This window comes from Oncorhynchus masou, chromosome 6 (genome assembly GCF_036934945.1).
Source record: "Oncorhynchus masou masou isolate Uvic2021 chromosome 6, UVic_Omas_1.1, whole genome shotgun sequence".
NCBI classification, from domain to species: domain Eukaryota; kingdom Metazoa; phylum Chordata; class Actinopteri; order Salmoniformes; family Salmonidae; genus Oncorhynchus; species Oncorhynchus masou.
The window spans coordinates 80919604-80931751 of record NC_088217.1 but is presented as its reverse complement, the minus strand read 5'-3'; the positions used below and the strand labels follow the sequence as shown (position 1 = coordinate 80931751).

Genomic DNA, 12148 nt, shown 5'->3' with positions numbered 1-12148 from the left:
GGCGCTGTGTATGTTGCCTATTGATCAGCTGGGGCCAGGCGCTGAGGTGTCGTGCTTACATACCAAACAAGCTCCCATTAACCCGTCCAGTGAGTGCTGTGGTTGCCCGGGAGACTAATTGCTGTTTATTTAAGGGCACAGAAATAAACATTGCATATATACTGTAACCATACTCTTCAGCCAGGCAGGGAGTCACAGATATAAATGTGGATTATTTTGTTTTGTGGGTGCCCTCTGATTTCATGGTATTTCACCTATTTATGGTCGGCATCCCGGCTCGGCCTTGAGGGCGGACGCGAGGAGAAAGGGCCCTTCTGAAGGGGCCAGTATCTTGGGGGGCATCTGGATGATGCTGGGGGTGTTTGCGTAGAACCTCATATGTCATTTTATAAAAAGCTACATTGGGGAGGAGAAGCAGAGAAGGCCTGGTTTATAAACAAGGCCTGGGGCTAGAGTTTGCCCAGTGTCTGGGGACGGACACTAGGTAATGGGGTAACATGCCACAGTATCTGGCCAGCGGTTATTGCAATGCCATTCCCATCAAGTTCAGCTACCTAAAATTCCCCCCAGAATTATTAAGTCAATATACACACTAGATAAAGTACAGGTCCACATTGATAGCGAGTGCTGGGTGAGATCTCATATAGTGAATGAATACATTATCTGTTTCTATGCATATGTAAAGAGCTATAGTTAATTTCAATATGTGTATGTAGGCATTTCACTGTTATTCCACACCTGTTGTTAACGAAGCATGTCACAAATAACATTTGATTGATATGAAGTGAAACATTACAACACTGAGCAGAAATCCCTTTGATTAGAAAATGGCATTTTTCCAATATGGGCCTAGGACAGTTGGATGACCTGTTTATATTTGTATATATTAGAACAGTATCATGGCTATACTGACTATAATGTATTAGAACAGTATCCTGTCTATACTGACTATAATGTATTAGAACAGTAGCCTGGCTATAATGACTATAATGTATTAGAACAGTATCCTGGCTATACTGACTATAATGTATTAGAACAGTATCCTGGCTATAATGACTATAATGTATTAGAACAGTGTCCTGGCTATACTGACTATAATGTATTAGAACAGTGTCCTGGCTATACTGACTATAATGTATTAGAACAGTATCCTGGCTATACTGACTATAATGTATTAGAACAGTATCCTGGCTATAATGACTATAATGTCTTAGAACAGTGTCCTGGCTATAATGACTATAATGTATTAGAACAGTATCATGGCTATACTGACTATAATGTATTAGAACAGTATCCTGGCTATAATGACTATAATGTATTATAACAGTAGCCTGGCTATACTGACTATAATGTATTAGAACAGTATCCTGGCTATAATGGCTATAATGTATTAGAACAGTATCCTGGCTATAATGACTATAATGTATTAGAACAGTATCCTGGCTATAATGACTATAATGTATTAGAACAGTATCCTGGCTATAATGACTATAATGTATTAAAACAGTATCCTGGCTATAATGACTATAATGTATTAGAACAGTGTCCTGGCTATAATGACTATAATGTATTAGAACAGTATCCTGGCTATAATGACTATAATGTATTAGAACAGTATCCTGGCTATAATGACTATAATGTATTAGAACAGTGTCCTGGCTATAATGACTATAATGTATTAGAACAGTATCCTGGCTATACTGACTATAATGTATTAGAACAGTATCCTGGTTATACTGACTATAATGTATTAGAACAGTATCCTGGCTATAATGACTATAATGTATTAGAACAGTGTCCTGGCTGTACTGACTATAATGTATTAGAACAGTATCCTGGCTATAATGACTATAATGTATTAGAACAGTATCCTGGCTGTACTGACTATAATGTATTAGAACAGTATCCTGGCTATACTGACTATAATGTATTAGAACAGTGTCCTGGCTATACTGACTATAATGTATAAGAACAGTATCCTGGCTATAATGACTATAATGTATAAGAACAGTAGCCTGGCTATACTGACTATAATGTATAAGAACAGTATCCTGGCTATACTGACTATAATGTATTAGAACAGTGTCCTGGCTGTACTGACTATAATGTATTAGAACAGTATCCTGGCTATAATGACTATAATATATAAGAACAGTAGCCTGGCCTGATGCCTTGGCACACCCTGTGTTTGTATTGTGATGAATTGTGACCTGAGAAGTTTACTGACTCACATGTTATATTTTACTAGTGAGGTTTCGACCTCTCTCTCGCTCTCTCTGACATACAGTCCAGTATAGTACAGTACAGTACAGTAAGCTGCTACAACAGATCCAAGAAAGCTTTAATCCAACCTTCCGAAGCCTGCTAACAGGCCTGATTTGTTCAGGGCTACAAGTAAACAGTACTGGTTCACTTGCAACAATGAAAACAAGCCCTTGGAATGCAGTGAAGACAAAAGGGACAGTGATATGGTCCTTTGACCTTGTTCTGGAAGAAGAAAAGCCTTGACTTGACATGTTCCGATCCTGAATCATCCCTCCGTTCTCTGCCAATTATGAGCCAATAGAGGAATCGTTTTACAACCATGTTGTATTTACATGTAGCCTACTGTGCAAAAGGCCACAAAGGAGGAGGAGGTTTTCCGTAGCCTGGTCACAGATATTTTTGTGCTGTTTTGCCAACCCTTTTGGTCAGTGTCACACCAAAAAATAGCCTAAACAGATGTGGGACTAGGCTAGGTTCTAGGCCAGGTTCCAGGAGTTCCAGGCTAGGTTTCAGGCTAGGTGTCACGAATCCCCCTGAAGATGGTGCCTCTTCCTGTTCGGGCGGCGCTCTGCGGTCATCGTCGCCGGCCTACTGGCTGCCATCGATTCCCTTTTTTGTTTCTGTTAGTTTGGTCTGATTGGTTACACCTGTTTTGAGTTTAGTTTTGTTTGTGGGCTATTTAAGGAAACTGGCTTTTGTGCGGGCTTGTTTTCTGTTCATGGTATTGGATTATTTGTGGATTCTATTTTTCCGGACAGTTTAGTCCTGTTTGTTTGGACTGGGTCTTTTATGCGCCCTTGTGTTTGGCATGTCCGTTTTCACTGTCTTTGGAATAAAGATCCACGTTCTGAACTGCCTGCTCTCTGCACCTGACTCCTCCACCCACTACTCCTAGAAGCCGTTACACTAGATTCTAGGCCAGGTTCCAGGCTAGGTTCCAGGAGTTCCAGGCTAGGTTACCTGTGCTTGCTGGGGGATGGTCAGGTATTGTTCTTCCATTTTGAGAGCAGCGTTTGAACAGTGAAGGAGCATGGTTTATTTCGTGTGTTGATTAGACTTAATTGACATTCATTTGACTGAGTCACTGATTGGATAAATAGAGAAATGTTGAGGATTGTGGAAAACTTTTTATTCCCAGATCTATGGGCCAATATAAACGTAATCCAGCACTTCATACACACAAAGACATCTAAACATCTAAACATAACCTAAGCATTGTGTATTTGTTTACTTCTGTAACCATATGATCATACATTGAGAATCCCAAACAGAAGATGGCAGACTGAATGGTCTAAACTGAAATGGAAAATCAAGGTCACACAATTAGAGATTTTTTTAGAAGGCATTTCCACCATAAAAATGCAACCAACTAATCTACAATGTTTAGTTGGCCCATGTTTTCCATAACATTAATCATGTTGCTTGATTTTAATGCAAAAATCAGAGAATTTGAAACAGTCCCAACATGCTTTCAGTGTATGCTTGCTCTGCAGAGAACCTTTCTTGCCAGAGCATCTCAGTGGATGGAAATGTTTATCAAATTACCGTACATAAATCCTTACATGGAAACATCCCCAGTCCCGAATGGAAAAAGATTGTCTTGTGTGTGCGTGTGCGTGCGTGTGTGTTACCTAGCAACAAGACGAACGGTACAGGCTTAAATTAGAGAAACCACTTAGTTTTGGACTTTTGGTATAAAAGGTGGAAACTTAAAGGATCCCCGCAAAGGCAGTGGTAGTAGGCCTATTTGTAAAAATGCTTACTTTACTTAATTACTCACAATTACAGATTTGTTAAAAGTCTTTAGTAGGCTAAACGATACTATTTTGCGTGCCTTGCACAGTTACATCTAGCTACTTCTTGCAGTGTTGAAAACTGTGTATTGTCCTTCCACTCTATTGTAAAGATAACATCCAGAACAGTTTAAAAGGGCGATAAAGCATACCCGAAAGATGTGCTGAGTGTTCTCAGAATGCACTTAATAAAGATGAACAAATGAGCAAATTGGAAATGCCCCATTGCGTTGTCACTGTCATAAAGTAAATATTGTTGATCCCCTATGATTTGATCCTGCTTCTTGAGGTAGGGAGCCATCTAGTGGTGGCCATGGCCAAGAAATTAGACTGAATCTGACATCTGAATCATATTTTGAACTTGCACACTCGTTTTTTTGTTGTTGAGATGTCTCGCTCATTTATAACATTTCAATATCCATTAGTTGGCACAAGTTACAAAAACGCCTGTTTCAGCCTTTTGAAATTTGGTTTCTCCGGGCCACTGTATATTTTTTTCCCGAAACTTCCTCACGTGACATCAGTCCAAGTGAAGATGTCAACATCGATAACCGAGTACACTTGAAGTTATTTGACTGATGTTTTTTTCGTGTTGCTGGAAATCGGAAGGGAATGTCGATGTTGACCACTGCTTGACTGTCACATAAGATAGTTAAGGTATGTTGTTGTCTCAAGAAATAGTCTGTGGAATGCTATCCAAGACAAGCTACAACAGCTAGCTAGAGATAGATTCGTGTTGGCTTTGTGAGTAGACCAGTTTAACGTTCACAAACAACTGCAGGTCCTGCATTGCAATGTACTCTACATAGCTAGCTAATAAGCTAGCTGGTATTTAACCAGTATCCTACAAGTTAGCTTCCATCATCTCTATACTGTAAGTTGAGAACGTATTTTTATTTTATCAATTTCTGCTATTGTTTGGGTTGTTTGCACGTGTCACATTTCCCCAGAATCATCTGTCTCGGTCTTCTCGCCTATTTTATGGTGCATTGTTTACCTGCAGGATGGCTGGATGTCACAGTGGCCAATCTACCCTTGTCAACAGCTTGGCCACTCTGCTTCGGAATCATGGTATAGTAACATCACCACCTACATATTCTAGATATAGCCCCTGTTATCCCAGACTTGCTAATCTGTTCTTTTGACGTTGTTAGAAATTATTAGAGCCTCATAGCTATACTGTAGCTACATGCTTAATATATTTTATGTTGCATTATAACTGCTGGTTTTAAGTGGTGTGTTACCATTGTCTCTCCTCTCTCCAGGTACATCTGTACTGGACGGCAGCAGTACCCTGACTCTACAGGCAGACTCTCTGCAGCACCTAGGTCGTCTGTTTGAGCAGTACCTCCTCTCCAGGACTCACCAACATGGCTTCCTGGCTCTGCCCTCACACCCTGCTGACACCACCTCCCTACTGCAGCTCCAGTTCCTGTTCGACGTGCTGCAGAAGACTGTCTCCCTCAAGGTGTGTGTGTGTGTGTCCTGCTCTATTTGTGAACAGTTAAAAAAATAAATGTATGCATAACTTGCTCAGCACTTCATAAACATAAATGCTCCAAGTAAAACTGAATTAAGTGGATATCTGAGGGAATTATATTGAGCCACTAGGTGGCGCTATAGCATTCTGTATAATGTTCTTTGGCCTTTGGTTTCTCATTCCAAGCTCATCAATCCACCTGGGTCGAGGCTTCAGTCAGTGGTCAAGATCTTTCCTTTCAAGTCTCTCAAGTCTTTAGAGGTATGGGAGGAAAATGTGTGCACTTCTCCTTTGTAACAAAACAGTATACATGTTGTATATAGATGAATCTGGCTTACTCTGGGCCTGTTGTTCTGTCTCCCAGTTGAAGCGTATCCCCCCTCACTGTCTGGAGGACCTGAGGGGAGTCTACTCTCAGTTAGAGGTCTTCACCTGCTCCAAGAGCCTCAGTTCCCTGGAGGTAACACACACACACACACACTTCACCATTTTCTCTTTCTGAATAACAGACCCCTTTGTGTTGGAGTTTGAGCCACTGTTATTGTTACAGGAGCTACTGTCTCTGTGTGGAGGAGACCTCAGCTCTGCACTGCCCTGGCTGGAGCTGCACACCCTCAACTTCAGCTACAATGCTATAGTCTGCCTGGATGAGTCACTGGTAAGACATGCTCCTGCGCTCTGGTTTATTTATTCACTGACTTTCACATTTGTTTTTAATGTGAATCATTTTTTTTGGCAATGTTTTAATGTGAGTCACTCTGCCTTTTTTAGAGTTTACTGAATGTTCTGAAGTCTCTGGATCTTAGTCACAATAAAATCCAGGAGTGTGCTGACTTTCTCAAGGTATTTCTGGATAGGTTTTGTGTCTGTGTGTTGAGGGGTCAGAGTTGGAGACATGCAGTAAGTTACTGCACTGGGCTATCTCCATATCTACTGTCTCTCTCCTCCTCCTCTCTCAGCCTCTGAGTGAGCTAGAGCACCTCAACCTGGGCTTTAACAATCTCCAGAGAGCACCAACTCTGGGCTTGAGATCCAGAGCCAAACTCCTCACTCTCATCCTCAGAAACAACGAGCTGGAGACCATCAACGGTACTGTAACACCTCTGGTGTCTATAATGAATGATAGTAGTGGTGGTTTCTCTATGGAAAATGGGATATATTTTTTTACCACAGCCCTAATATTGATATTATCCCTAAACGTATGCCAAAAATCATCAATACCAAATAGTTAGCAACAGTATTCCATCTGCAAACTCCCTCAAGACTACTTGTTATGCATGACCCCTTGAACTTACCTCTATCAGTATTGGAACAGCGAGGGACTTCAGACAATCAAAGCCTTGTACAAGACAAGGACATCAGCCAATCAAAGCCTTGGATCTGTTGACAGCCTTGTGTCCACAAAGAGTTGGGGGCTATAGATAAACAGGAAGCTAGGAATATATTAATATACTGGCATACTCAGGCAGTACTGGCAAACAAACGCTTATCTGCCCGTCTCTCTCCCCCAACCGTCTCCCTATTGTTCAGTGTACTCTCTAAGTCTCTGTTAGTCTTGGATGGCTGACTCTGCCCCTGTCTCAGTATGAGATGCCTAGATGTCTGATTTGTGTGTGTGTGTGACTGTGACCCTATGCAGGAGTGGAGCAGTTGTCATCCCTACAGCACCTGGACTTGGCCTACAACCTGCTACTGGATCACTCCCAGCTGGCTCCTCTGTCTATGCTGCACAGTCTCAACATGGTGAAGGAGAGAGAGAACTTAGAAGTGTGCTTATCAGTAGTTTACTGTGTGACAGCCTCTGTGTTATCCCAGACTCGCTGACCTGTAGCCTCAGTGTTATCCCAGACTCGCTGACCTGTAGCCTCAGTGTTATCCCAGACCCGCTGACCTGTAGCCTCAGTGTTATCCCAGACTCGCTGACCTGTAGCCTCAGTGTTATCCCAGACTCGCTGACCTGTAGCCTCAGTGTTATCCCAGACCCGCTGACCTGTAGCCTCAGTGTTATCCCAGACTCGCTGACCTGTAGCCTCAGTGTTATCCCAGACTCGCTGACCTGTAGCCTCAGTGTTATCCCAGACTCGCTGACCTGTAGCCTCAGTGTTATCCCAGACTCGCTGACCTGTAGCCTCAGTGTTATCCCAGACTCGCTGACCTGTAGCCTCAGTGTTATCCCAGACTCGCTGACCTGTAGCCTCAGTGTTATCCCAGACTCGCTGACCTGTAGCCTCAGTGTTATCCCAGACTCGCTGACCTGTAGCCTCAGTGTTATCCCAGACTCGCTGACCTGTAGCCTCAGTGTTATCCCAGACTCGCTGACCTGTAGCCTCAGTGTTATCCCAGACTCGCTGACCTGTAGCCTCAGTGTTATCCCAGACTCGCTGACCTGTAGCCTCAGTGTTATCCCAGACTCGCTGACCTGTAGCCTCAGTGTTATCCCAGACTCGCTGACCTGTAGCCTCAGTGTTATCCCAGACTCGCTGACCTGTAGCCTCAGTGTTATCCCAGACTCGCTGACCTGTAGCCTCAGTGTTATCCCAGACTCGCTGACCTGTAGCCTCAGTGTTATCCCAGACTCGCTGACCTGTAGCCTCAGTGTTATCCCAGACTCGCTGACCTGTAGCCTCAGTGTTATCCCAGACTCGCTGACCTGTAGCCTCAGTGTTATCCCAGACTCGCTGACCTGTAGCCTCTGTGTTATCCCAGACTCGCTGACCTGTAGCCTCAGTGTTATCCCAGACTCGCTGACCTGTAGCCTCAGTGTTATCCCAGACTCGCTGACCTGTAGCCTCAGTGTTATCCCAGACTCGCTGACCTGTAGCCTCAGTGTTATCCCAGACTCGCTGACCTGTAGCCTCTGTGTTATCCCAGACTCGCTGACCTGTAGCCTCAGTGTTATCCCAGACTCGCTGACCTGTAGCCTCAGTGTTATCCCAGACTCGCTGACCTGTAGCCTCAGTGTTATCCCAGACTCGCTGACCTGTAGCCTCTGTCTCTTCTTAGCTGAATCTGAAGGGCAACCCACTGTTCTTCCAGAAGACCCACAGAACCCGCACTGTCCGCCACCTCTCCCCCAAGGCTGCCTACCTCAGAGTGAGTGAGAGGGCGAGGGAGGGAGGGAGAAAAATCGGAAAGCTGAATTTGGACCCAGTCTTTTTTTTCATGATTCTCTGTCTCCTCAAGTTTAATATATTGTCTCCCCCTCTCTCACCTCTAGCTCAGACTGGACAGCAGCCCTCTCTCCTCCTCAGAGTTGTCAGTGAGTAGGCCACTCCTGTGGGTCAGCAGGCATATACTCAACACTTCTCTAGTCTTGTTGGGTCACTTGTTGATGTGCACTTTAAGTTCATTCGTGGGATTCGCCACTTTTGTACCAGATAGTCTTAACATGGGACCCCCCCCCCCAACTTTCAGGTGCTACCCAAACTGGGACAGCTGATTGGGCAGCTCCAGTCCCAGGCCTCACCCTTGATCACCAGGGCTCCAGAGCGGGGTAACCAGGAAGTAGTGTCCAGCGGGGGCGGGGAGTTGAGTGACAGCCTGTCGGTCAGCGAGGTGGGAGTGACACGACAATGCAAGAAGAAAGCCAAAGTAAGTCTGCTACATAGCTCACTGAGAGGCTGTACTCTGTGTACCTCTTAAAACTGACCAGCGAGAAGAAATACATGTTAATAGCTTTAACTAACCCTCTGATAGGATCAAGATCCTACGGGGTAAGGGGGCTAGGGGGTACCTACGGGGTAAGGGGGCTAGGGGGTACCTACGGGGCTAGGGGGTGTCTACGGAGTAAGGGGGCTAGGGGCTACCTACGGGGTCAGGGGGCTAGGGGCTACCTACGGGGTAAGGAGGCTAGGGGCTACCTACGGGGTAAGGGGGCTAGGGGGTACCTACGGGGTAAGGGGGCTAGGGGGTACCTACGGGGCTAGGGGGTGTCTACGGGGTAAGGGGGCTAGGGGCTACCTACGGGGCTAGGGGCTACCTACGGGGCTAGGGGCTACCTACGGGGTAAGGGGGCTAGGGGCTACCTACGGGGTAAGGGGGCTAGGGGCTACCTACGGGGTAAGGGGGCTAGGGGCTACCTACGGGGCTAGGGGGTGTCTACGGGGTAAGGTCCATTTGGAATGAACAAATCAATACAGGCAGAGGAGAAGGAACATGTTTCTGGAATGTTGTGTGTATAATATATATATCCATCTGTGTTGTTTCAGAGTAAGGTGAGGGTGAGACGGGCTAGCATCTCAGAGCCCAGTGACTATGACTATGAATCCAGACCACAGTCCTCTATACAAGGTAAAAATGTACTATATATATATATATATATATATATATATATATATATATATATACACACATATTATAATATAATATAAACCTCCTCTCTCTCCCCTCAGACATCGTTCTCCCTCACCAGAAGGAGATTGAACGCATGGACAGTTTCAGGGACCAACTGGGTGAGGATTGGCTGCGCTACCAGCATCACCTAGAGGGGGCGCCAATCGCCACCCTAGACAAGGCGGACAGGCCAGCTCCTCCACACCTCAAGAACAGTCTCTGTGCCACCCCCTCCCCAACCAACAACAGCCCCGTCCAGGCAAGCCCCGCCACCTTTAAGCCCCCTTCTCCAGAGCTGGAAGTCCCGGATGTTCTACCCCCACCGCTGCTCTCGTCTGAGCCCAAGGAGGAGGCCTCAGACTGGGATGCAGATCTGGAGACAGAGTCCACCCTCCAGTGGCCTGACCACAGCCTCGGGCACACAGAGTCCACCCTGGAGACTACTATGGCAGAGGGACTGGTTCACGGGTTAGAGGGGCCACCGGTGACATCCACGGACACCAGAGAAGAAGAGGAGGAGGACTTGGGAGGTAGGAGCACTTCAGAACTAGCAGTAGCAAGATTGAAGTAGACAACTTATCATCCAGCCTCAACTAGTCCAACCAGCTGTGCTGGAGCGGGAATACAACCAAAATGTGCAAAGACTGGGGGGTTCCAAAGAAACTGATTGGGCAACGCTGAGCCAACCTTTGACCTCTCTTTCATCTGTCTCTAGTTGACCTGTGTCACCCCCTGCTTGTGGGAGTACTATCATCATCAGAAGAGGAGGAGGAGGAGGATGGACTGAGGATGAAGAACAGGGCCCAGTGTCCTGTGTTCCTCAGGGTCAAGCCAAGACACGTCCTTGAGGTGGACATGAGCAGGGGTCAGTTGCAGGCCCGGCTAGAGTTGGACAGTCTGGGGAGGTTCACCATGTCCCAGGTCACCTGGACTGAGAGGGTGAGGAGCGGGAGGGATGATGGGGAGTGAGGGAGGGAGGGATGGATGGATGGATGGAAGGAGAGGAAAGGTGAGTAGGGATGGTGGTGGAGGGAGGCATGGTTGGGGAGAGGAAGGGGGGTGATTTGTTTATTTTATTTTTGTTGTTGCCTGAAATGATGAAAGAAGTACAGTGCCTTGCGAAAGTATTCGGCCCCCTTGAACTTTGCGACCTTTTGCCACATTTCAGGCTTCAAACATGAAGATATAAAACTGTATTTTTTGTGAAGAATCAACAACAAGTGGGACACAATCATGAAGTGGAACGACATTTATTGGATATTTCAAACTTTTTTAACAAATCAAAAACTGAAAAATTGGGCGTGCAAAATTATTCAGCCCCCTTAAGTTAATACTTTGTAGCGCCACCTTTTGCTGCGATTACAGCTGTAAGTCGCTTGGGGTATGTCTCTATCAGTTTTGCACATCGAGAGACTGAAATGTTTTCCCATTCCTCCTTGCAAAACAGCTCGAGCTCAGTGAGGTTGGATGGAGAGCATTTGTGAACAGCAGATTTTAGTTCTTTCCAGAGATTCTCGATTGGATTCAGGTCTGGACTTTGACTTGGCCATTCTAACACCTGGATATGTTTATTTTTGAACCATTCCATTGTAGATTTTGCTTTATGTTTTGGATCATTGTCTTGTTGGAAGACAAATCTCCGTCCCAGTCTCAGGTCTTTTGCAGACTCCATCAGGTTTTCTTCCAGAATGGTCCTGTATTTGGCTCCATCCATCTTCCCATCAATTTTAACCATCTTCCCTGTCCCTGCTGAAGAAAAGCAGGCCCAAACCATGATGCTGCCACCACCATGTCTGACAGTGGGTATGCTGTGTTCAGGGTGATGAGCTGTGTTGCTTTTACGCCAAACATAACGTTTTGCATTGTTGCCAAAAAGTTCAATTTTGGTTTCATCTGACCAGAGCACCTTCTTCCACATGTTTGGTGTGTCTCCCAGGTGGCTTGTGGCAAACTTTAAACGACACTTTTTATGTATATCTTTAAGAAATGGCTTTCTTCTTGCCACTCTTCCATAAAAGCCAGATTTGTGCAATATACGACTGATTGTTGTCCTATGGACAGAGTTTCCCACCTCAGCTGTAGATCTCTGCAGTTCATCCAGAGTGATCATGGGCCTCTTGGCTGCATCTCTGATCAGTCTTCTCCTTGTATGAGCTGAAAGTTTAGAGGGACGGCCAGGTATTGGTAGATTTGCAGTGGTCTGATACTCCTTCCATTTCAATATTATCGCTTGCACAGTGCTCCTTGGGATGTTAAAGCTTGGGAAATCTTTTTGTAT

The 12148-nt window shown here is 45.3% G+C and overlaps 1 protein-coding gene across 5 annotated transcripts in view; it reads left to right on the top strand.

Annotated features, from left to right (window-relative positions):
* The first annotated feature begins 4557 nt into the window (after window positions 1-4557).
* The window catches only part of LOC135542780 (serine/threonine-protein kinase 11-interacting protein-like), a 57473-nt gene continuing 49882 nt past the window's right edge, over window positions 4558-12148 (top strand). For 4 of the 5 annotated variants that reach the window (XM_064969972.1, XM_064969970.1, XM_064969973.1 and 1 more), the window contains exons 1-15: window positions 4558-4715; window positions 5062-5129; window positions 5324-5526; window positions 5725-5799; window positions 5903-5998; window positions 6089-6196; window positions 6310-6381; window positions 6498-6627; window positions 7178-7281; window positions 8542-8631; window positions 8756-8797; window positions 8953-9129; window positions 9747-9828; window positions 9930-10400; window positions 10586-10809. In XM_064969972.1, coding sequence (XP_064826044.1) covers window positions 5063-5129; window positions 5324-5526; window positions 5725-5799; window positions 5903-5998; window positions 6089-6196; window positions 6310-6381; window positions 6498-6627; window positions 7178-7281; window positions 8542-8631; window positions 8756-8797; window positions 8953-9129; window positions 9747-9828; window positions 9930-10400; window positions 10586-10809 — 1941 coding nt within the window. In that variant the 5' untranslated portion in view covers window positions 4558-4715; window position 5062. Of the gene's footprint in view, window positions 4933-5061; window positions 5130-5323; window positions 5527-5724; window positions 5800-5902; window positions 5999-6088; window positions 6197-6309; window positions 6382-6497; window positions 6628-7177; window positions 7282-8541; window positions 8632-8755; window positions 8798-8952; window positions 9130-9746; window positions 9829-9929; window positions 10401-10585; window positions 10810-12148 lie in introns of all 5 variants that reach the window. The other variant, XM_064969971.1, reaches the window with a different exon arrangement.